At 47.0% G+C, this 25,400-nt stretch overlaps 1 protein-coding gene and 1 pseudogene across 1 annotated transcript; one reads left to right on the forward strand and one right to left on the reverse strand.

Annotated features, from left to right (window-relative positions):
* The first annotated feature begins 1,570 nt into the window (after positions 1 to 1,570).
* On the forward strand, positions 1,571 to 10,384 carry LOC127044553 (olfactory receptor 52N1-like; annotated as a pseudogene).
* A 6,153-nt stretch (positions 10,385 to 16,537) lies between these two features.
* LOC127053320 (olfactory receptor 52E2-like) lies at positions 16,538 to 17,485 on the reverse strand. Its single transcript, XM_050957901.1, has one exon. It carries the CDS (start codon positions 17,483 to 17,485, stop codon positions 16,538 to 16,540), a length of 948 nt encoding a protein of 315 aa, XP_050813858.1.
* Positions 17,486 to 25,400: the final 7,915 nt, after the last annotated feature.

Below are 25,400 nucleotides of genomic sequence, written 5' to 3' on the forward strand. Positions count from 1 at the left end.
TTACAATTGGTGAAGCAGCAATGGGAGAGGGTTACACCTTCTCCAGGGACTAACATTTTGGACTTTGTAGACAAACTTCAGAACACTATCAGTGAAGCTTTAGCCCTTGCTCGAGAAAACCTACAGAATTCTCAGCAGGAACATAAGGCCTGGTATGATAAAGATGCCAGAGATTGTTCCTTCAAAGGAGGTGACCAAGTCGTGGTCTGGAAGGCACTCCAGCCCCATCAGATGGAAGTATCATGGGATGAGCCGTTCAAGGCCCAAGAGCACATGGGAGTTGTTAATTACCTCATAGAATTCCCAGACCCTTACCTTAAGCCTAAGGTGGATCATGATAATTGTCTAAAGCCCTTTAATTCCCAAGAATTCGAGGTTCTTCAGTTCACAGCCCAGGAGAGATATGATGCTGAGTGGCCTGAAGGAGTCTACTATGAAGGGGAAAGTGATAGCGGCATCGAGGAGATAAGCCTCTCCATAAACCTCGGGCGTGAACAGTGACAGCAGATCAAGGAACGGTCCACCAGCTTCGTGCTGATGTTTTCAGCCACCCCAGGATGGAGCAAACAGGCGTACCACTCCATTAGCACCAGAGAGTCTGGCTCCTTCTCAGGCTCAGGTTGGCCACTCCTGACCTATGGGAATCCAAGCGCCCTCCAGCTGGGGCAGTGCTGGAAAGTCTGACTCAGCCTGGAACATTCGATTTCAATTCCACCTGGGAGAGACTGGGAGAAAGTGAACCGAGAGCGAAAGAACAAATCCAAACCAAACATTAATCCAGTCTCTATCCTGCCTATGGGCCACCCTTTGTTCCTGGACAGCTTTTTGGGGAGGGAAAGGCCTCTGTCCCCAGGACAGGCCTGCGGCTGCACTCCAATCACATAACGTTGTGCTGGTGTTGCTTTTACTAAGTCTCTTCTCCTGAAGGAACCACAGTAACTGTGACGCAATGGCAGGTTTCTGAGTAGGTGCAGAAGGGGAGGCCTGAAGTTCACACCTCACGGAAGCAGAGAACTCACAAACTTCAGCTTGTTCTGAAAATGTCAAATTCACCCTGAGAGGATGGCGAAGGCTCAGACTCCCTCTTGCAGCCTTTCCTCTGCACCCCACCTAACAAACAGGCCCTGCCAGAGCTGGAGCCAATTTCCCTCTTGATGTGATGGAGAGACTGTGGTTACAGCAGGGAAGTCAGGACTCCTGGGTCTTGTCTGTCATCCTGCCAGTCAATCTCTGTGTGACCTCAGCTAATATCTATCCAGCTATCTTGGGCATTGACAGGGTATCAGATCCTATGCTGATCTAGGCATTATCCCTAGTTTCTTTACTAATCAGCCAGAATTTTTTAATATACAGAAATTCAGAGAGCAGCTAATTCCTCTCTGACTCAGCACAGAGCCCCAGAGTTCTCATCTCCCTTTGGGAAGGTCTCTTAATTACTGTTTACTTCAAAAGCTGGATGAAGAGCACAGACATCCAGACAGGCTGGTCTCCAACCTGTTTACATCCAGATCCAGCTTTACCACTAGAGGCTGAGTGAACCCCAGCGGGATTGCACAGAGCTATATTATAAATGAAGCACATTCCTGTGTTGGCTCTCAGCGTGGGATGCTGTTGCAGATGCTGAGGTGAGAGAGGTTTGGGGTACAGCTGCCTGAGGAGTCACAGGTACCCATGTCTTGCTGTCCGACACACACGGTACAACATGGACATGATGGAGTAGAGAACAGGTCTGTTGTTCTTCCCACTCAGCACAGCGATTAAACACCCCAGGGCCCTTTCCAGAGGGGGTGAGTTTGTTCCAGTATCATGGGTCAAAGCCTCACACTTCTCTGTGCAGCCATGCTCACCCTGGCTGATGGCCTCAAGTCCCGAGGTGTCTGCATCTCAGTGGCACAGGGGATCCTTCACGATTAAATATGGTAGTAGAAGTGCAAATCCAAATTCTGAGTCTGTGGCCTGTACTTTACTCAGGCTTCACGGAAGCAAAATTCTCCTTGGAGAAAGACCCGAGTAAAGACCTTCTGTGTTAATGTCCTGAGACTGTAACCTCCTCCTCTTGCATTTCAGCCCTCCGGCTGTTAATGGGGAGAGGGGTTGCTGTTACCTGACTTTTATCTGCTGGGAAGTATGGAAGTGCGAGGGCACCTCCTTTTTCAGCATGGGCAAGTCATCTTCAATGCTAAATTCATTTGAGAAGTCAACTGAACTGTTACGCCTGAATCTTTCAAAAAACAATTCAGCTGGGAGCCGACACCCAGTGTGGGAAATTTCAGTACAAAGGGTTAAAGTCTGACAAACATAAATAACTGAAAATGAGGTTTTCTAATGGAAGGTGTCAGGCAGCCGTAACTGACGGCGTTGCCACCAGTAGCACCTACAATGGTCGATCCATTTAGGAATCTAGTTCTGCTAAGGTCTTTGCTCCAATAATGTTGGTGTCAAAAAGTTCTAGTGTTATACATTCAGTCTTTCCATGGGACTGAATGTTCCCCTCTTCGTGTGTGATGAGGTGGATCTCGGATCTTAGATCATCCTTTCTGAGATCCTGTATAACACAGGCCATTACATTTCACCTAGTTACCCCAGTATTGAGCTCAATGGCTTGTGTTACACTGAGACCCGGTGTACACTAGGATTTTACATCCTTGAATTATAGAGCCACAGAGTGAGAAGGGGCCGCAAGTGTCATCTAGCTTAGCCTGCTGCTGAGATGGAGGATTTCTTGCATGTAAACCATCCAGGACAGAGGACTATCCAGCTTTCTTCTGAAAACCTCCAGCAACGGAGCTTCCACAACCTCACGAATCACATGTTCAATTGTCCTCCTCTTTGGACAGTTTGGAAGCTTTTCCCAAAATTTCACCTAAATCTGCTATGCTGGAGTTTGAACTCTTGCCCCGCCCTCCATGGTGAGACAGAACAACTTTTCTCCTCCTTTTCTTTGTCAGCCTTTCAAGTATCCGGAGACCGTTGTCATGTCCCCCCTCAATCTCCTCTTTTCTAAACTAAACATACCCAGTTTCTACAGCCTTTTCCTGTATGTTTTGTATTCCTTCCCTTGGATCAGCTTTGTCTTTTGACTCTGGGTCTCTCTAATCCAACATCCTGTTAAAAGCAGGATCTACCCTGACAGTGGCATATATCATCTCTCATGTCTTGCATGTTATACCTCTCGTAATGCAACCCAAACTGTATTTTCTGTTTTTTCCAATAGCAAAAAAATCCACACCCCTGAGAGATGAAGCTATATGAACTTAACCTCAGTACAGACAGCACGAGGTAAGGGGAGGAATTGTTCTCTCAACCTAGCTACCACTTTTCCTGGAGGTGGATTTCCTCACTGATAGGAGAACCCCTACAGTCGGTGTAGGTAGTGTTTACACAGAAGTGCTACAGCAGTACCTGTATCATGTTAAGTGTAGACAAGCCCTCAAGTAGATCTTCCGGAAAAATCACCCAGTCTGGATCTGCAGACATGGGGGATTGGAGAATCCACCACTTCCCTTCGCAGTTGTTCCAATAGTTAAACACCCTCAGTGCTAAACATTTGGCCCTTATTTGCAATTGAAATTTGTCTTGGGCTTTCCTCTGTCTTTCTCTGCTATATTACAGAGCCCATTATACCCATGGATTTCTCCCCATGAAAGTCTCTGTTTGATCATCCCTTTTGTAATATAAATAGATGAGGATCTTTATGTCTCTCACTATTTGGCATTTTCGCAGCCTCCAATCCTTTTTGTGGCTCTTTTCTGCACCCTCCAAATTTTTCAATATTCTTTTTGAAATGTGGACCTCACAACTGGAAACAGTCAGTTTTACCAATGCCACATGTAGAGGTAAAATCCTTCCATTGCTCCAACTCACCCTCTCCCATTTATGCATCCAAGGATCACGTCAGCCCTTTGGGCCACAGCATCGCACTGGGAGCTCACAATGAATTGGGTGTCCACAGTGACCTCTAAATCCTTATCAGTGTCCCTGAATTCCAGAACAGCATCCTAGTCTGTTGGTTGGCCCTGCAATCTCTCCTAATGCAGAAGAAAACTATTCCTTGAACACATCTACCGATGTCTTTAACATCCCTTATCAATGTTCATAACTTCCCATTTCATTGCTTGCTGTCTATGGTTCCCTTTTCCCCATTTGTATCTATTGCTCCCACCTGGCCAATTGCTGACTTGGTTTTGTCACTGAAACGGGTTTGTAGCCAAAGCTGTCCACTTTCTTGACTGCGGAATTATGGCTTTTTAGCTATTTAATAAACTCTTCTTCATGGATTCCCGGTTGTCACTCCCACTTACTGTTTAAATATTTTCTCCCAATCAGTTTTTTCTGATAATGCCCAACATACAATCCTAGATTCATAGAATATCAGGGTTGCAAGGGACCTCAGGAGGTATCTAGTCCAACTCCCTGCTCAAAGCAGGACTAACCCCAACTAAATCATCCCAGCCAGGGCTTTTTCAAGCCGGGCCTTAAAAACCTCTAAGGAAGGAGATTCCACCACCTCCCCAGGTAACCCAGTCCAGTGCTTCACCACCCTCCCAGTGATTAAGTGTTTCCTAACATCCAACCTAAACCTCCCCAACTGCTACTTGAGACCATTGCTCCTTGTCTTTGTTCTGTCAGCTCTGGGGAATTGGCTCTTCTGAAGCACTAAGTATCTCTGGAGATTACCGTGTGTGAACTCTTCTCTGTTTCTCCACTGGAATGTAATCAGTTCCAATCTTTAATCTTGTTCTCCTCTGTCATCTGACCCCCTTCTTTGTTTCTTATCTAACCCAAACAGTTCCAGACATTTCACTCTGTCTGCCTCTGGCAGCCTCCCCCATTCTCAGAGCCTGTCTGGAAAACTCCCTTTCTAACTGCTACATGCTTTATAGAGACTGGGTGACCAAACTGAGCACATGTCCAGAGCAGGTTATTCTCTTTGCCATTCCTTAGGCATCTGAAAATTGTCTTTGTTTTGGCCATTTCTGTGACTGAGCAGGAGTTTGTCAATGAAATCAAGAGATTTTCCCTGAGATGTGTTCTAGTTGGGATGCTCTCCCTGCTATACGTTTTGGAAAAGGTTTGGTGTTTTCTGCACTATCACATTTTGAGGAACCAGGAATGGTTGCGGAGGATTGCAAGGGTGACTAGGAATCGAGAGGACTTGTAGCCAGTGGGTGCAGGGGACAGACCGGAGAATCACACTGTCACCAGGAAAAGGCAGGTCTACATGATTGAGGACTCCTTACTGAGAAGAATAGACAGGCCTGTAACTAGAGCTGATTGGGAGAAGGGTGTGCTGTCTGCCGGGTGCTAAGATACGTGGTGTGGACCTGAGGCTGAGAAGGATCCTAACGGGAGCGGGCAAGAATCTGTTGATTGTCCTTCACGTGGGAACGAATGATACGACTAGATTCTCGCTGGCACGTATCATGGGAGACTATGCCAGGCTGGGGAAGACGCTTAAGGAAATTGAGGCTTAGGTGATCTTCAGTGGGATTCGGCCGGTTCCTAGAGAAGGGCAACAAAGGTGTGACAAGATTATGGCGATCAAGAGATAGCTCAGGCAGTGGTGCTATAAGGAAGGCTTTAGGATGTACGGCCACTGGGAAGCATTTATGGACAGAGGACTGTTCTCTTGGGATGGACTTCACCTGAGTAAGGAGGGAAATAGACTTCTAGGATGGCGGCTCACCGAACTGATTAAGAGAGCTTCAAACTAGGAATTTGGAAGAGATGGTTGGGAGATGTCAAGGTAATCTCCATGCCGAAATTTAACCTTGAGAGGGAAGAAAACAAAGTAAGAGGGGATACAGTCGTGGGCAGAAGAATTGACATAAGGAGGAAGGGTAGTGTAGATACCAGTCTAACAGGTGATGCTGGTGGTACAATGTCTGTGCCTAACCGGGTAAAGAATGTCAGTGAAGCCAAACGGCAAAAATTAAAATGTCTGTACACTAATGCAAGAAGCCTAGGGAACAAAATGGAGGAACTAGAGCTACTGGTGCAGGAAGTGAAACTGGATATTATAGGGATGACAGAAACATGGTGGAGTACAGGTTTTGAAGGCTATGTGCTGTTTAGAAAAGACAGAAATAAAGGCAAAGGTGGTGGAGTAGCACTGTGTATCTATGATGAGGTTAACTGTAAAGAAATAAGAAGTGATGGAATGGATAAGACAGAGTTTGTCTGGGCAAAAATCACATTGGGAAAGAAAGCTACTAGATCCTCCCCTGAGATAGTGCTTGGGGTGTGCTACAGACCGCCGGGATCTGATTTGGATATGGATAGAGACCTCTTTAATGTTTTTAATGAAGTAAACACTAATGGGAATTGTGTGATCATGGGAGACTTTAACTTCCCTGATATAGACTGGAGGACAAGTGCTAGTAAGAATAATAGGGCTCAGATTTTTCTGGATGTGACAGCTGATGGATTTCTTAACCAAGCAGTTGAAGAACCAACAAGAGGGGATGCCATTTTAGATTTGGTTTTGGTGAGTAGTGAGGACCTCATAGAAGAAATGGTTGTAGGGGACAACCTTGGTTTGAGCGATCATGAGCTAATTCATTCAAACTAGATGGAAGGATAAACAAAAATAGATCGGGGACTAGGGATTTTGACTTCAAAAGGGCTAACTTTAAAGAATTAAGGAAATTCGTTAGAGAAGTGGATTGGACTGAAGAACTTGTGGATCTAAAGGCGGAGGAGGCCTGGGATTACTTTAAGTCGAAGCTGCAGAAACTATCAGAAGTCTGCATCCCAAGAAAGGGGAAAAAAACATAGGCAGGAGTTGTAGACCAAGCTGGATGAGCAAGCATCGCAGAGAGGTGATTAAGAAAAAGCAGAAAGCCTACAAGGAGTGGAAGATGGGTGGGATTAGCAAGGAAAGCTACCTTAGTGAGGTCAAAACACGTAGGGATAAAGTGAGAAAGGCTAAAAGCCATGTAGAGATGGACCTTGCAAAGGGAATTAAAACCAATAGTAAAAGGTTCTATAGCCATATAAATAAGAAGAAAACAAAGAAAGAAGTGGGACCACTAAACACTGAGGATGGAGTGGAAGTTACGGATAGTCTAGGCTTGGCCCAATATCTAAATAAATACTTTTCCTCAGTCTTTAATAAGGCTAATGAGGAGCTTAGGGATAATGGGACAAATGGGAATGGGGATATGGAGGTATATATTACCACATCTGAGGTAGAAGCCAAACTCGAACAGCTTACTGGGACAAAATCAGGGGGGCCAGATAATCTTCATCCAAGAATATTAAAGGAACCGGCACATGAAATTGCAAGCCCGTTAGCAAGAATTTTTAATGAATCAGTAAACTCAGGGGTTGTACTGTACGACTGGAGAATTGCTGACATAGTTCCTATTTTTAAGAAAGGGAAAAAAAGTGATCAGAGTAACTATAGGCCTGTCAGTTTGACATCTGTAGTATGTAAGGTCTTGGAAAAAAATTTGAAGGAGAAAGTAGTTAAGGACATAGAAATCAATGGTAATTGGGACAAATTACAACATGGTTTTACGAAGGTAGATCGTGCCAAACCAACCTAATCTCCTTCTTTGAGGAGGTAACAGATTATTTAGACAAAGGAAATGCGGTAGACGTAATTTACCTCGATTTCAGTAAGGCATTTGACATGGTTCCACATGGGGAATTATTAGTGAAATTGGAAAAGATGGAGATCAATATGAAAGTTGAAAGGTGGATAAGGAACTTGTTGAAGGGGAGACTACAACGGGTCTTACTGAAGGGTGAACTGTCAGGCTGGAAGGAGGTTACTAGTGGAGTTCCTCAGGGATCAGTTTTGGGACCAATCTTATTTAACCTTTTTACTACTGACCTTGGCACAAAAAGTGGGAATGTGCTAATAAAGTCTGCTAGTGACACAAAGCTGGGGGGTATTGATAACACAGAGAAGGACTGGGATATCATACAGGAAGATCTGGATGACCTTGTAAACTGGAGTAATAGTAATAGGATGAAATTTAATAGTGAAAAGTGCAAGGTCATGCATTTAGGGATTAATAACAAGAATTTTAGTTATAAATTGGGGACACATCAGTTGGAAGTAACAGAGGAGGAGAAGGACCTTGGAGTATTGGTTGATCACAGGTTAGTACTGTTATATAAGGCACTGGTGAGACCACATCTGGAGTATTGTGTGCAGTTCTGGTCTCCCATGTTTAAGAAGGATGAATTCAAACTGGAAAAGATTCAGGGATGGGCTATTAGGATGATCCGAGGAATGGAAAACCTGTCTTATGAAAGGAGACTCAAAGAGCTTGGCTTGGTTAGCCTAACCAAAAGAAGGCTGAGAGGGGATATGCTTGCTCTTTATAAATATATCAGAGGGCTAAATATCAGGGAGGGAGAGGAATTATTTAAGCTTAGTACCAATGTGGACACAAGAACAAATGGGTATAAACTGGACACTAGGAAGTTTCGACTTGAAATTAGACCAAGGTTTCTAACTATTAGAGGAGTGAAGTTCTGGAACAGCCTTCCAAAGGAGAGTAGTGGGGGCAAAAGACATATCTGGTTTTAAGACTAAGCTTGATATGTTTATGGAAGGGATGATATGATGGGATAGCCTAATTCTGGCAATTAGTTTTGGCAATTGGTCTTTGATTATCAGCAGGTAAGTATGCCCAGTGGTCTGTGATGGGATGTTAGATTGGATGGGATCTGAGTTACTACAGAGATTTCTTTCCTGGGTGCTGGCTGGTGAGTCTTGCCCACATGCTCAGGGTTTAGCTGATCGCCATATTTGAGGTCGGGAAGGAATTTTCCTCCGGGGCAGATTGGCAGAGGCCCTGAAGGTTTTTCGCCTGCTCTGCAACGTGGGCCATGGATCACTTGCTGGAGGATTCTCTGCAGCTTGAGGTCTTCAAACCACAATTTGAAGACTTCAATAACTCAGACATAGGTTAGGGGTTTGTTATAGGAATGGATGGGTAGGATTCTGTGTCCTGCTTTGTGCAGGAGGTCAGACTAGATGATCATAATGGTCCCTTCTGACCTTAAAGTCTATGAGTCTATAAGGGGAATGGCCTATTACAGTGGCTATCCAGGTGGGCTGGTGTTTCCTGCTGGTGCCTATTAAGGTTTCCCACACCATGATGTGTAGGAATGAGCATTATCTGGGTCAGTTCTTCATAATTCATTTCTCTAAGTAATGAAAATATCATTTTTCAATGTGTGAAAAGCAATCAATCTGCTGCATCCATGACAACAACCTCCAGCAGTGCATGCAGTGTCTCATGTTAACATTGTCTCTCTGTCTAGGCATTTGTACTGCGGCCATCACCCTAGAGCCTGGGCACATACAGGAAGTCAGAGGAACATACGGTACATGCACTAGACACCGTTCTTCCTCAGAGCTGAAATACCTTCTCCCCTATGCCATGTCAGATTCCAATACAACTGAATTCACCAACCCCTCCACCTTCATCCTGCTGGGCATTCCTGGCCTGGAGGCTGCCCACGTCTGGATCTCCATCCCTTTCTGCACCATTTATGCCATAGCTGTCATGGGGAACTTCACCATCCTCTTCATTGTCAAGAGGGATCCAAGCCTCCATGAGCCCATGTACTATTTCCTCTGCATGCTGGCCGTCACCGATCTTTTACTATCTACGTCCACTGTTCCCAAAATGCTGAACATCTTCTGGTTCAGTTCCAGGGAGATCGATTTCAGTGCCTGTCTCACCCAGATGTACTTCATTCACTGCTTCTCAGGGATGGCGTCTGGAATCCTCGTGGCCATGGCTCTAGATCGCTACGTGGCCATCTGCCATCCCCTGAGATATTCCACCATCATGACAAACTCTGTGGTGGCCAAGATCGGCCTGGCAGTGGTGCTGCGTGGTGGTATGCTCGTAATGCCCAACCCTGTCCTGGCAAGGCAGTGGCCATATTGCAGAACCAACATCATCCCCCACTCATACTGCGAGTACATAGCTGTGGTGAAGCTGGCCTGCACCGACATCCGCATTAGTAGTTACTATGGACTCTTTCTAGCGTTTTTGGTGACCGGTCTGGATGTATTTTTTATCACTGTGTCCTATATCCAGATCCTCAGGGCCATCTTCAGCCTCCTCACAAAGGATGCCCGGCTCAAGACTTTTGGTACCTGCAGCTCCCACCTCTGTGTCTTCTTAACATTTTGCATCCCATCTTTTTTCTCCATCCTTACACACCGGTTTGGCCAGAATATCCCCCTGCACTTCCATGTTCTCCTTGCTAACGTGTATCTCCTGGTGCCCCCCATGCTGAACCCCATCATCTATGGGGTGAGGACCAAACAGATCAGAAACAGTCTGCTCCGGTTCTTCACTTGTAAAGGGACCTAAAGTTCTCTCCCGCTGCTTTGGCTTTCATACTGAGCTCTGTGCAGAGCTGGCTGGTGCCTGGTGCCGCACCCTCTTCCCTGAATCACTGACTGGACAGTCATAGAGACATTAAATCTTTTCCTGATCTTAGTGTGCAGTGTCAGCATTAGAACTTGGAGAATTGGTCTATGTAGAACTCACTGGGTTGCCACCTTTCTATCACTGGTAATGGACCCCCGCCTCTTCTGCCAAGACTCTGTCCCTGTACCTCCTCTTTCCATCCTACTTTGCTCTTCTACTCTCTACCCTCATCACATCCTGGATCATTTTCACCTCCTTTACCCACCCCCAGCTGCAAGGGAGTTGTTTCAGATTTCTGTCGGGGTGACCACCATAACAGTGATTCCTGGGGCTACTTACGGTCTTGAAAACTCTATTTTTTGGCAGATAACTTAGCAAGATATGTGGCAAGAGCACTGTGTCTAATTCTAATATCTTGTGGCAAGTCACATAAGGGACACTGGTTAGGTTTAAAATTTTTATATATATATATATATATATATATATATATATATATATTAGTGACAAAGTTCCTCCTCTACCTTGGTGGGTTCTGCATGTATTGGCGGATTTGCTCACCTCAGTGATTTTCCCCTCTGATGGAACCCACAGTCTGGGTCAACTCCTCCTCTGTCTGATCAGGACTTGGGAGGTTTGCGGGGAACCCAGGCTCACCCTCTACTCTGGTTTCCAGCCCAGGGCCCTGTGGATTGTAGCTGTCGATAGTGACTCCTGTAACAGCTGCATGACAGCTACAGCTCCCTGGGCTACTTCCCCACGGCCTCCTCCAAACACCTTCTTTATCCTCACCACAGGACCTTCCTCCTGGTGTCTGATAATGCTTGTACTCCTCAATCCTCCAGCAGTACACTCTCTCACTCTCAGCTCTTTGCACCTCTTCCTCCCAGCTCCTCACATACCCCAAACTCACTGACTAACTGGGAGGCTTTTAACTAGTTCCAGCCAGCCCTTCATTGGCTTCAGGTGGCCCAATCAATGTAGTTATCTCCACTGCCTTCTAGAAAGATCTCAATTGGCTCCAGGTGTCTTGATTAATCTGGAGCATTTGGGTACCATGGTACTAGGAATTTGGTTAGCCTGGGGCTAACATACCTCTTCCTTACTACTTTAGTGTAGCCATCTGGCCTTGCCCCATCACACAGAAAGGTAGATTTTAAGTGGCTATAAGTAATAAATGTGCAGATCAATGTAGATTCCTCAAGAAATAAAACAAAATGGCCATCTGAGTTCTGTAAACTAGACAGGATTTGAGTCAAGCAATGTCATGGTACAGTTTTCCACTCCTCCATACACAGGCTGGGATTTCTCTTTTCCAGCCTGGGACCACTTGCCCAGTCAGAGTCTTTCATAGTGTTGCCCTGTGGATGGAAATTAATTTTTTACAAGCAAAAGCCCCCAGCACCGTTAGTGGGAAAGTTCAGGCACAAGAGGTAGTCCAGCTGTACATGAGCTGGTCATACATCCTTTCACGCAGCAGGCAGCAGGTTTAAAACAAATAAGAGGAAGTTCTTCTTCACACAGTGCACAGTCAACCTGTGGAACTCCTTGCCTGAGGAGGTTGTGAAGGCTAGGACTATAACAGCGTTTAAAAGAGAACTGGATAAATTCATGGAAGTTAAGTCTATTAATGGCTATTAGCCTGGATGGGTAAGGAATGGTGTCCCTAGCCACTGTTTGTCACAGGGTGGAGATTGATGGCAGGAGAGAGATCACTTAATCATTACCTGTTAGGTTCACTACCTCTGGGGCACCTGGCATTGGTCGCTGTCGATAGACAGATACTGGGCTAGATGGATCTTTGGTCTGACCCAGTACGGCTGTTCTTATGTTCTTGCTTCAGTGAGTCTTAGTAGGGACCGTAATCCATTTTCTGGCTAGAATGTCCACAGTTAAGTCCATCAGATGGGGATATGTTTCTTCCATGATTCATTGTGTTAATTGAGAGGTCACCAACTTGAATAATCCATTCACAATATGCTGTCTAGACTGGATGTAACCTACCTTGTGGGAACTATCACAGGAGCAAACACATTTGAAATACTTGCGCATAGTCAATGTTCATAACTTTAGGTACAAAAATGATACATGCATAAAAATAGGGTAATGATATTCAGTAAATCATAACATTTCCATTGATATATTACATTAAATACAGAGGAGAAAAGCAAGCTGAGGTACATAGCAAAAGACAATGAACGAGTGTTTTCTCCGCTACCCATCACAAATGCTGAAATTGTCTCTCTCTCACTTTCCTTGTTCAGTGACAAAGAATCCTGTGGCACCTTATAGACTAACAGACGTATTGGAGCATGAGCTTTTGGGGGTGAATACCCACTTCGTCGGATGCATGTAATGGAAATTTCCAGAGGCAGGTATACATATGCAGGCCAGAATCAGTCTGGAGATAATGAAGTTAGTTCAATCAGGGAGGATGAGGCCCTCTTCTACCAGTTGAGGGGTGAACACCAAGGGAGGAGAAACTTCTTTTGTCCTTGGCTAGCCATTCACAGTCTTTGTTTAATCCTGAGCTGATGGTGTCAAATTTGCAGATGAACTGAAGCTCAGCAGTTTCTCTTTGGAGTCTGGTCCTGAAGTTTTTTTGCTGCAGGATGGCTACCTATAAATCTGCTATTGTGTGTCCAGGGAGATTGAAGTGTTCTCCTACAGGTTTTTTTATATTGCCTTTCCCAATATCTGACTTGTGTCCATTTATCCTTTTCCGTAGAGACTGTCCAGTTTGGCCGATGTACATAGCAGAGGGGCATTGCTGGCATATGATGGCGTATATTACATTGGTGGACGTGCAGGTGAATGAACCGGTGATGGTGTGGTTGATCTGGTTAGGTCCTGTGATGGTATCGCTGGTGTAGATATGTGGGCAGAGTTGGCGTCGAGGTTGTTCCATGCACTATAAGGTGCCATCAGGACTCTTTGTTGCTTTTTACAGATCCAGACTAACACGGCTCCCCCTCTGATACATGTTCAGCGGGTGTCACCTGCACTCAGAAATTACTGGGTGGGCACAAGCTAAAGCAGAGGACACATGACCTCACCACATGACTCTTCCTTGCCCCATCCCCAGCCTGGGACCTTCACACTCTTTTGTGCCCAGGTGCCATTTAAAGTTGCCAGGCACCTGGTTTTCAACTGGAAAAGAGGATCCGGCAGTATCTAGTTACTGCAGGGTGGAGGGAAACCTTGGGTCATTAACCCATGGCAGCCTGTGCTACCCCGGAGCTGCCTCCTACCTGCAGGCAGGCTCCTTATCAGGCTGTAGGAGCTCCCAGCCAAGCCCCAGGCAGAGGGAGCCGGGCTGGACATGGGCACCATTAAGGGAGGCACAGAGAAGGCCAAGAGAAATGATTAGGGTTATGGAGAGATTAATAAGACTGGGACTTTTCAGCTTGGAAAAGAAATGACTAACGGGGGCTATGATGGAGGTTCTATAAAATCACGACTGGTGTGGAAAAGTTGAATAACGAAAAGTTATTCACTACTCATAAGACAAAAACTAGGGGTCACTCACTAAGTTCTTCTAAGCTGTGTGACTATGCAGCAGGCTAACATAGGCCGTGCAGGATGGGGAAAGCACCCCTCCCCCAGCCCAGCACCTCTCCCTGGTCCCAAGCTGCTGCGCCGAGAGAGAGCTGGGGTGCGTCTTCTCTCTCTGCCACAGCCCAGGTGTAGCCTGTAGGGCTCACCTGCTTGCTTTCCTCTATAGCTTTTCTTATGGATTTCTTATTGACTTTTGAGTTTGATTCTTTGCTTTATTACAACAGGTTATAATAGGTTTATATTAAAGTAATTTGGCTGTAAGGAAAGGGACCTGCAGTCCACATCCTCTATGTTGAGCTAAGGCAAAGTTAGATAGATGGTGATGCGCTATCGCAGAAGGTCCACATATGATGTGTTAAAGCTGGTTGGCAGAGGGGCTTTCCTAAGTTCATACTGTTTTCCACGTAACAGGTCCACCACAACTTGGAAAAACCTAGAATAACCGGATAGGACAGAAATAACAAATGCAACACCGAACCAGAAAAGGGCCACGGTAATGAATCGACACATATGATAATAAGTTGAGATCATTGCTATACTAACCTACAGGAAAAGACACTCCACCACTGGTAAAGTGAGGAAATACACACAAGGAAAAGGGAAAAATCCCCTACTGAACACGCATAAAACACCATGATGTCAGTGTAACATATAGTAAACGTGGCATCCCAGCCTAGGGGCAGTAGGAAGAGATGTCGTCTTTGGGAGGTGGCAGACTGATGGCCACCGGTAATGATGGTGATGGTGATGAGGAAGAGGAGGGCTATCCCTTCAGGGATGATGTGAGTCTATGGAAGTGCAGATGTACATTCTTTATCTAGCTTGTTAAGTTGGGGTGTTTGTGACTGTGAAAAGATATTAATAAATGATATTAAATATAAAAAAGGTCTTATAGTGTGAGTGTTGTAAGTGTGCACATCAGAGTTCCCTACTATATAATAATTTAAATAATACGGGCCTGATTTTGGGACAAGAACCTGTCAGTCCTAGACTGGTCAGTGGGGTTTTTTAAGTAATCAATATAATTAATACACAATCTAAAGATTAGGGAACACGGGGCATCCTGCATCCTAAGCCTGTCAACCCTGGCCCTATCCCAGAGCCTGCATCCCCCTGCACACTAATTCTTTGCCCCATCCCTGAGCCCCTTCCTGCTCCCTGAACCCTTCATCCCTGGTCCCACCCCAGAGCCAGCACCCCCAGCCAAAGTCCTTGTACCTCCACACCCCAACCCTCTGCTCCAGCCCTGAGCCCCCTCCCATACTCCAAACCGCTTGGCCCCACCCCTGCCACACATCATCTCCATATTGGTCCACCTACCAAATTAATTCCACTCATGGATGTAAAAAATTAGAAGGAACACCGGTCACCCAGTGAATAAATAAGCAGCTGATTTCAAACAACCAAAAGGAAGTATTTCTTCACACCAACCTGTGGAACTCTTTCACAAGGGATGTTGTGAAGGACAAAACTACACCAGGATTCCATTAAGAACTAGATCAGTTCATGGAGGACAGGTCCATGAATGGCTATTAGCCATGATGGGCAGGGATCCGAAACCATGTTCTGTGTGTCCCTCACCCCTCTTTGCCAGGAGCTGGGACTAGGTGAAAGGGGCTGGATGACTTGGTGATTACAGCATTGGCCTGCTAAACCCAGGGCTGTGAGCTCAAACCTTGAGGGTGCCTCTTAGGGATCTGTGGTAAAAATCAGCATTTGGTCCTACTAGTGAAGGCAGGTGGCTGGACTCAATAACTTTCCAGATTTACAATATAGGTATAGCTCCATATATTATTATTATTTATTTTTATAGTTGTTCTGTTCATTCCCTCTGGGGCACCTGGCACTGGCCACTGATGAAGACAGGACACTGGGCTAGATGGACCAATGTCCATTCTTAGGTTCTTATGTTTTTATACGGACTGCAGATGTATCTTCCCTCTGCTGTATCCCACTAGACCCCACTCCCCTCCCAGAGCTGAGAAGGAACCCAGCAGAGCCTCTCTCTCTCTGCAGAGATAGGAGCAAAGTAAGAATACACATTAATTTTATTTTTAAATTTAAGCCTAACCAGTGTCCCGGAAGTGAATTGCCATAAGACGTAAGAAAATGTTACTTCTAGAGCTGAATGGGTCTAATATTTATTTATTTACTATATTGGGGAATTTGATATAGTTTTCAAATGTCTAAGTTGCCCCTGGAATCATAGTTATTGTTGCCTCCTCCGCAACAAAATCTAAAATTGCAGCCCTTCCACTGGGGAGGAAAGACATGGGAGGATCCAGTGAGTGACAGGGAGACGAGAGGAGAGGGGCAAGACAGAGGCAAGGAAGAGGTGGGGTGAGGCATGTGGTCTCAGGGGTCGAGTTACCTGCAATTAGAAAGGTGGCAGCCCAGTGAGTAATACATAGACAGATTCCCCACTTTGTCATGCTTTCAGAGCACAGATAGATCAGGAAAGGATTTAACATCCTTAAATGACCCCTGATTCAGGGAAGAGGACCCAGCACCTGTCACCAGCCAGCTCTCCACAGAGCTCAGTCTGAGACCCAGAGCACCAGGAGAAAACTTTACATCCCTTCATGAGTAAAGAGCCGGAGCAGCCTGTCCCAGATCTGTTTCGTCCTCACCCCATAGATGATGGGGTGCAGCATGGGGGGCACTAGGTGGTACATGTTGGCAATGAAAATGTGGAAATACAGGGGCACACTCTGCCCAAACCGGTAGGTGAGGGAGGAGAAGAGAACTGGGATGTAAAAGGCTGAGATGGCACAGAGATGTGAGCCACAGGTCCCAAAAATCTTGAGCAGGGCGTCCTTTGTGGGGAGGCTGAAGATGGCTCTGAGGATCTGGATATAGGACACAATGATAAAAATCCCATCCAGACTGAGCCCACAAAATACCACGAAGAGGCCATGGTAACTGCTCACGCTGATATCAGCACAAGCCAGCTTCACCACAGCCATATGATTGCAGTGCGTGTGGGGGATGATGTTGGTTCTGCAATATGGCCACCTCCTGGCCAGGACGGGATGGGGCATTACGAGCATGCCGCTGCGCAGCACCACAGCCAGGCAGATCTTGGCCACCACAGTATTTGTCAGGATGGAGGAATGTCTCAGGGGATGGCAAATGGCCACATAGCGATCCAAAGCCATGGCCACGAAGATCCCAGACTCCATCACTGTGAAGCAGTGAATGAAGTACATCTGGGTGAGGCAGGCACTGAAATCGATCTCCCTGGAATTGAACCAGAAGATGCTCAGTGTTTTGGGCAGGATGGACGTGGACAGGCCCAGGTCGCTGATGGCCAGCATGCAGAGGAAATAGTACATGGGGACATGAAGGCTCGACTCCCTCTTCACAATGAACAGGATGGTGAAGTTCCCCAAGATGGCTATGATGTACATGGCACAGAAGGGGATGGAGATCCAGACATGGGCAGCCTCCAGGCCAGGAATGCCCAGCAGGATGAAGGTGGAGGGGTTGGTGAAGTTGGTTATATTGGACTCAGACATGGAGAAAGAGTGAAGGTGTCCTTCTCTGAGGCAGAATGGTGTCTCCTGCATGTACTGTACGTTCCTCTAACTTCCTTTATGTGCCCAGGGCCCAGGGTGATGGTCGCTTTTCAATTGCCTGGATGGAGAGACAATGTGAATGTGAGACACTACATGCAGTACTGGAGGATGTTTTCATGGGTGAAGCCGATTGGTCGCTCTTCACACACTGAAAAAGGACATTTGAACAACTGACCCTGCTAATGCCAATTCCATATTTCATGGTGCTCCCTGTGTGAATAATTCCTGTACGTCGTGGTGTGGAAAATCTTCACAGGCACCAGCAGGAAACATACATCTCATTGTTCCTGAGGCCTTGTCTATACTGCCTATTGTTTTTGCCGAAAGGCAGCTTTTGGTGAAGAAACAGGGGAGGTATACACGCTACAAAACCACTTTTGATAATGGAACTGCTCAGTTTCAGTGATGTAATAAAACCACCTTGGCAAGAGTTGTAAAGGTTTGTACACACAAGTTTTGTCACTAAAGTGCCTAGTTTGACACTTACACAGTTTAAATTCAGCTGCTGTGCATCCGGATAAACACCTTACATCCTTCCCCCTTGAAAGCCCAGTAATTTTGAAATTCCCCTTCCTGTTTGCTCAGTGTGGGGTGTTCATATCACATCTTCCTGGTGGTCTTGGTGGCTCCACGCAGCCAATGCTCTCCCGGTAGGACCACAGCAGAACTGCTGGATATGCACAGAATATGGGGAGAGGAGGCTATGAGGTTCCAGTTATGCTGGAGCCATAGGAATCGGTTTTCACGGAGCTTCTGGGGAAAGAGCTCTGATCAGGACATGCTGCAGTGCAGAGCAAAGGTGAAGGAGAGAAGCGCCCCACAACTGCCATTTTTATAAGGAGTCAGACGTTATCCTTGGCAGCAACCCCACCTCCACGGCCAAGAGTCCTGTGGGTACTTTGGCTGGGCTGGAGCTGGCGGAAGCTGGACCTAACCCAAAGGAGGAAGTCATCGAGGAAAAGGTGGAGGCAGAAGAAGATGTGGTTCCCAGGTCAGGGTCACCCAGGAGGTGGCCAGGTAGTCTCAGTAGTCACAATCAGGTGAGTCAGAAGTGAAGAGGAGACTCCTGGTAAGTGGTTTTGCTTTATGAAGTGTGGAGGTGGGTTGGGGCAGAGAAATGTACATGGGTGGCTTGGTTTCTGTGTGCTGGGCAATTCCCAGTACAGCTAGGCAGCGCAGTGGAGCAGGTTGTTGTTATTTCTCATTGAGATTTCACAGGATTCCTCCAGAGAGATCTTCAGGAAATTTTCCTGCCAGTACTCAGCAATCCTCTGCTGGAGGGTCCTTGGCAGAGCTGCTTTATTCCTTCCCCCACTGAGGGACACTTTTCCATGCCATTCGGTAATTACTTGGGCCAGGAACAAAGCAGCACCCAGAGGAGCAGCACAGGGACCTGGGCAGAAGCTACAAGCATGTAGTAGCTGCACTCTTGCCTCCTTGCTTCCCTTCCAATGTGAGATACCTGCCACAATGACCCCTGACTGTGGAAAAGGGTGGGAAACTATAGAGAATTGCCCCCTGAGAAGTGCTCTGCATCCCTCTCACATTGCTTTTATCCCAGGCACAATGTCCTCTGTCTCTGCACTGCTTGTGGTGTTTGCTGGCATGTGTGCTTCCCAAGGGCCAGCAGGAAAGTGATTGGTGTGTTACCAAAGGTGTATTTTAGTATCGTTTCAATGTAGGTACACTTAATAAGAATGCTTCTGTTTATTGTTTCTTGTGCTTCACCAGACAAGTCTTTGAAGGGCGGCATCCCCTCCACTCCAGCTGAGCATCTCTGCTGGATAAGAAAGTGCCCAAGATGGAGCAAGGAAGATATGTTCCAGGAGGTGCTGCAGTATTGTGATACCTACAAGACAGAATGCAGGCAATGGAGCGAAAGTGACAAGCAGGAACGAAGAAAATGAGGCATATCCACAATGGAGAGGCTGATAAAAGTTCTGGAGTGGCAACTCATCATGCTGAAGTCCCTCCTGACACTCCAGACTTAGCAGATGCAACCCATCCTCCCCTTCGGCACATTCAGAACTCTTTCCCATGATCTCTCAAAATGCCGCACATACATTCCTCTCTGATACCTGGTACTTTGGGTCAGCCCTCTCCTGGTACCTCCCCCACCAGGAATGTGCATGTGTCTGTGTGTGTGTGCATAGTGTTGTGGGGGTTTTGGCTATAAAAACAAAGTTGTTTGAATAATACACACTCTTTATTTGTTTCCACGCAAGTTGTGACAGCAGATGGCAGCAGCAAACAAGCAAGCAGTTTTATCATTTATCCTGTGCCTGAACAATCAAAAATGCTTCCTACCCTACTGACACTGGGCGTCATTATGCAATACAGTCCCAAGCACAGCAACATACATTACTGGTTCTCAGCTTCAAAGTGTTGCCTCAAAGCCTCCCTGATTCAGATTTCTCCTCTTGTGCCCCTCTAATGGCTTTGGTGTCTGGCTGCTCAAAAAAGAGAAAAGAAAGACAAATACAGGTCAGTGCTGGGTTAAAAGTAAACAATTTAACAAAATGAAAGGAAAGTTTTAAAAATTATTTGACATAGTTAGGAAAGAATGGAAAAGCTGGTATGGGAGTAGTGTAAAAAATAGTCTAGGAATATAATCAACGCCAGTCAACAGCATGGTTTATGGAAAACCAGCCTTGTCAAATAAGGAGAGTGCATGTTTGGTTGATCAAGGGAACCATGGAGATGCAATACACTTCAGTTTCTCTGAGGCATTTCATTTATTAGAGGAAAACATTGAGAGAAACAAAATGAACACTGCAATACCAGTGGAGCGCAGATAAAATGGACTAAAAACTGGCTAACTGACAGATCTCAGAAAGCCATTGTCAGTGGGCCATTGTCAGTGAATGGAACTGTTTTTAGTTAGGTTCTGCAGGGATCAGTTCTAGGCTGGATGCTGTTCGATAGAAAATCACTGCAGATAAAATTTGTGATGACCCAGAAACTGGAAGAGTGGTTACAACGAGGAATCCAGGGCAGCACACCGATTGATCTGGAGCATCTGAAGAGCTGGGCCCATGCAAACAAAATGTGTTAATACAGACAAATGCAAAGTGATCCTCTTGGACCTGGGAAGGGGGGCTCAGCCCACAAGCAGGCACTATTTTATGGAACGCAGGGACTCAGGAAAGGATTTAGGGGTCATTGTGGGCAACCAACTCATTGCGAGCTCCCAGTGCAATGCCGTGACCAAAAGAGCCAATGCAACCCCTGGATGCATAAACAGGGGAGTGCTGAGTTGAAGCAGGGGAAGGATGTTGCCTCTGCACATGACACTGGTGAATAAACTGCCTCCAGTTCTGAGATCCACATTTCAAAAACAATCTTGGGAAGGGTGCAGAAAAGAGCCACAAAAATGATTGGAAGCTGGAGAAAATGCCTGACAGAGAAAGACTTAAAGAGCTTCATCTATTTATCTCAACTAAAAGTTGATCAAGCAGAGACTTTCCAGGGGAAAAAACCTTGGGTAATGGACTCTGTAATGTAGTGGAGAAAGGCAGAGGTAGGCCCAATCACTGGAAGCTGAAGCCAGACAACTTCCAGATGGAAATAAGGACCAAATCTTTACCTCTGAGGGTGATTAATCACTGGAACAAACTGCGAAGGGAAGTGGTGGATTCTCCAGCTCCCCATTTGTGCTGACCCAGACAGGATGTATTTCGACTCGAGGGCTTGTCTACACTGACAATTCTACAGCAGAGCTGCCATAGCGCGTCAGTGTAGACACGACTTACACCGACGGCAGGGGTAACCCACCTCCCCGAGAGGTGGTAACTAGGTTGATGAAAGAATTCTTCCATTGACCTCATGCTGTCTACACTGAGGTTAGATTGATATAGCTACATCTCTCAGGGCCAGTTTGGGTCACCAGTGTATAGGAAGGATGTAGAGAAACTGGAAATGATACAGAGACGAGAGACAAAGATGATCCAAGAGATGGAAAACAAGCCAGATGAGCAAAGGCTGAAGGAACTAGGAATGTTAATTTGGAAAAGAAGAGACTGAGGGGGGGGACATTACAGCACTTTTCAAATACTTGAAAGACTGCCATAAAAAAGATGGAGAAAAGTTATCCTCTTTGTCACTGAGGGCAGGACAAGAGGCGAAGCACATTTAGATGAAATCTCAGGAAAAACTTCCTAACTCAGACCAGGAGGACAATGAAACAGATGCCCTGGGTGGTCATGGAAGCTCCTTCAATGGGGGGTTTTCCAAAGGAGGCTGGATAATCATCTACCTTGGATGTTTTACACAGATCAAATCATGCATCTTGGCAGGTGATTAGACTGGATAACCTTTGCTGTCCCTTCTTACTCCATGGCTCTAAGATTTCTGTGATGAAAAATCCCAGTGTAGACGGGGTCTTAGTCAAATAGTAGTTATAGAGTCAATACAGAAGTGACTGGGTGAAATGTGATTACCTTTGTTATACAGGAGATCATACTGGATGATCTAATGGTCTCTTGTGACTTTAAACTCTAAGAATCTATCAATAAAGAAAGAAGATCTGGTATTTATATTTACTCTGTCTCATAAACCACAAACAAGATAACATTCAATTACATTGGCCTTACAGGAGATAAAAGCCAGGTAACGGTCCCTGAAATGCAAGAGCAGGAGGTGACAGCTAGCTCCAGAGTTCTTACTCCAAGGGCAGTTTTCCCTCACTGGGTCCTAAGGAAAGTACAAGCCACTGAACTGAGCTGTGTATTGTACATCTACTGACACCTTTCATCCCGAGCAATCCGCTGTGTTACTGAAATGCAGCCACCTTGGGGCTGGAGGGCATCAGCTGGGGTAGCACAGGAAAGACAGACATTTTGGCCAGTGATACTGGAACAAACCCATCCCCTGTGGCAAGGGCCTTGAGATGTTTAATGGCTGTGCAGGGAAGAAAGGACCCCAGACTTACTCTTTTTCCCAGCATGCCCACATTGCACTGGGTTTGTTGAGCAGAGCTCCTCAGCAAGAGATAGATACCTGTAAATCCTGAGATGGAAGTGTCTTCCCTGGGAATCCCCCTCAGGTAGCCGTGTCCCACACCTCTCTCAGCCCAACATCTGCAGCAGCATCCCACACCGAGAGCTGATACAGGGGTGTGCACCATCTATAATATAGCTCTGAGCAACCCCAGTGGGGTTTGTTCAGCCTCTAATGAAGAAGAGGCAACTGGATGTAAACAGGCTGGAGACAGGAGACAATCTAGCCAATGTCTCTCTTTCCATGTCTGAGCTTCTGTGCTAATTATCCAGCTTTAGGAGTAAACAGTAATTAAGGGACCTTCCCAAAGGGAGATGAGAACTTTTGGGCTCTGGGCTGAGTCAGAGAGGAATTGGCTGCTCTGTTCTTCTGTGAATATTTAAAAATTATATTTGATTAGGAAGAAAGCTAGGGACAAAACTTGGGTCTCCATAGAGTCTGATACCCTGTAAATGCCCAAGGTGGATTAGACAGACAGATCTGGAGACAGATGACTAAGGGGAGACACAAACACTTTCTGCAGGCACACAAGGCTGTCGCTAAGGGAGCAGAGATCAGTACTTCTCGTTAGTAACTATCATTAGAGTGTGCAGCACCTTTCACTGAACGGTCTTCAACACACCTAGCAAAGGAAAGTCACCATGAACATATTATAGATTCATAGAATATCAGGCTTGGAAGGGACTTCAGGAGTTATCTAGTCCAGCCCCCTGCTCAAAGCAGGACCAACCCCAACTAAATCATCCCAGCCAGGGTTTTGTCAAGCCTGACCTTAAAAACCTCTAAGGAAGGAGATTCCACCACCTCCCTAAGTAGCCCGTTCCAGTGCTTCACCACCCTCCTGTGCAGACAGGTAAACTATCTTTATTATACAGATAGGTAAACTGAGGCACGGGGAGAGGTGACTTGGCCAAGGTCTAACAGTGACTGAGTGGCAAAATGACAGACAGAGCCCAGGAGTCTTGACTTCCTTGCTGTAACCACGGTCTCTCTGTCACACCAAGAGGGAAATGGACTCCAGCTCTGGCAGGGGCTGTTCCCTGGGTGGGGTGCAGAGGAAAGGTTGCAAGAGGGAGCCTGAACCTTCGCCATCCTCTGAAGGTGAATCTGAGGTTTTCAGAACCAGCTGGAGGTTGTGAGCTCCCCACTCCTGTGAGGTGTGAACTCTGGGACTCCACTTCTGCTCGTACTCAGAAACCTGCCAATGCATCACAGTCACTTCAGGGGAACAGACTCAGGAAAACCAACACCAACAGAACGTTCCCGTGGACAGAGGGCAGCTGTTGCAGCTGAAAGCCCACTACCTGGCAACTCTAAATGGCACCCCGACGCCGAAACTAAAAAAATGAAGGCGCTTGGATTCCCACAGCTGAACTCTCTGCCTGCTCATCCGGCTCATTGCGGGTATTTCTCCGGTGCGGAGCACTTGGGCTTTTAAGCACTGGAATGAGACTGAATGAATTCTCCTGTCCAAGCCCAACGGGGGCACCGTGTCCACCTGATCTTTCAATCTGGCTGCAGACAAAGGCCGCAGGCTTTTAGGCCTTATACTGTGGTTACAGGCCTTATCATATGGCTACAGGAAAAGGGCCTGATCCTTACAGTACAACCAGGCCCTGGAGGTCCCCAGACAGGCCCCATCATACACCAGGTATCGCCAGGCCTCAGGGGGTCCCCGGGAGCTGCCCCAGGTACGACTGGCCCTCAGGGGATCCCCAGGAGCTGCCCCAGGTATGACTGGCCCCCAAGGGATCCCCGGGAGCTGCCCCAGGTACGACTGGCTCCCAGGGGGTCCCCGGGAGCTGCCCCAGGTACGACTGGCCCCCAGGGGGACCCCGGGAGCTGCCCCAGGTACGACCTTCAGGGGATTCCCAGGAGCTTCCCCAGGTACAACTGGCCCCCAGGGGATCCCCAGGAGCTGCCCCAGGTACGACTGGCTCCCGGGGATCCCCAGGAGCTGCCCCAGGTACGACTGGCTCCCAGGGGATCCCCGGGAGCTGCCCCAGGTACGACTGGCCCTCAGGGGATCCCCAGGACCTGCCCCAGGTACGACCTTCACGGGATCCCCAGGAGCTGCCCCAGGTACGACTGGCCCCAGGGGGTACCCAGGAGCTTCCCAAGGTACGACTGGCCCCCAGGGGATCTCCAGGAGCTGCCCCAGGCATGACTGGCCCCCAGGGGATCCCCAGGAGCTGCCCAAGGTACGACTGGCCCCCAGGGGATCCCCAGGAGCTGCCCAAGGTATGACTGGCCCCCAGGGGGTCCCCGGGAGCTGCTCCGTTCTGCCCTAGGTCCATCCAGGGACATCACACAGTGCAATATTCCCACTGGTGACCAGGGCCAGAGCTGCTGGATGGCGTCTGTCCCAGGGCCCCCTCCCTGGCACGGTCTCTCTGCTCTGCAGTATGAGGGGCTCCTCGATGTGCAGGAAAAGGGCCTGATCCTTACACCTTTCTGGAGAATCCCACCAGAATTGAGGCCTGAGCGAAGACTCTGAGCAGCGTAAGTGCTGAGTTCCTCTCTGTCCTGGGAGGTGAAGGGCTTGCGGGGATATTCTGGGGAGACAGGAACTCCAGGTGGTCTTTTTCCTGAATCTTTATCTAATTCACTTGGTAGTGGCAGGGATACTGTTCAAGAACAAGGTGGATTTTGTGCCTTGGGAAAGTTTTTAACCTAAACTGGTAAAAATAAGCTTAGAGGGTCTTTCACGTGGGTCCCCACATCTGTGCCCCAGAGTTCAGAGTGGGGAAGGAACCCTGACATGGTGGCAGCGCGGTGGGATCATTTTGAACCAAAAGCCCAGTAGGATTTTAAAAGGACATTTTTTTCCCCTCTTTGGCTGCTTGGAAAGCAGAGC

Source organism: Gopherus flavomarginatus, chromosome 1 (genome assembly GCF_025201925.1).
Source record: "Gopherus flavomarginatus isolate rGopFla2 chromosome 1, rGopFla2.mat.asm, whole genome shotgun sequence".
Lineage (NCBI taxonomy): Eukaryota > Metazoa > Chordata > Testudines > Testudinidae > Gopherus > Gopherus flavomarginatus.

Bases quoted from the DNA above. Each gene is read 5' to 3' on its own strand.
- LOC127053320 (XM_050957901.1), bottom strand. From the start codon at position 17,485: ATGTCTGAGTCCAATATAACCAACTTCACCAACCCCTCCACCTTCATC.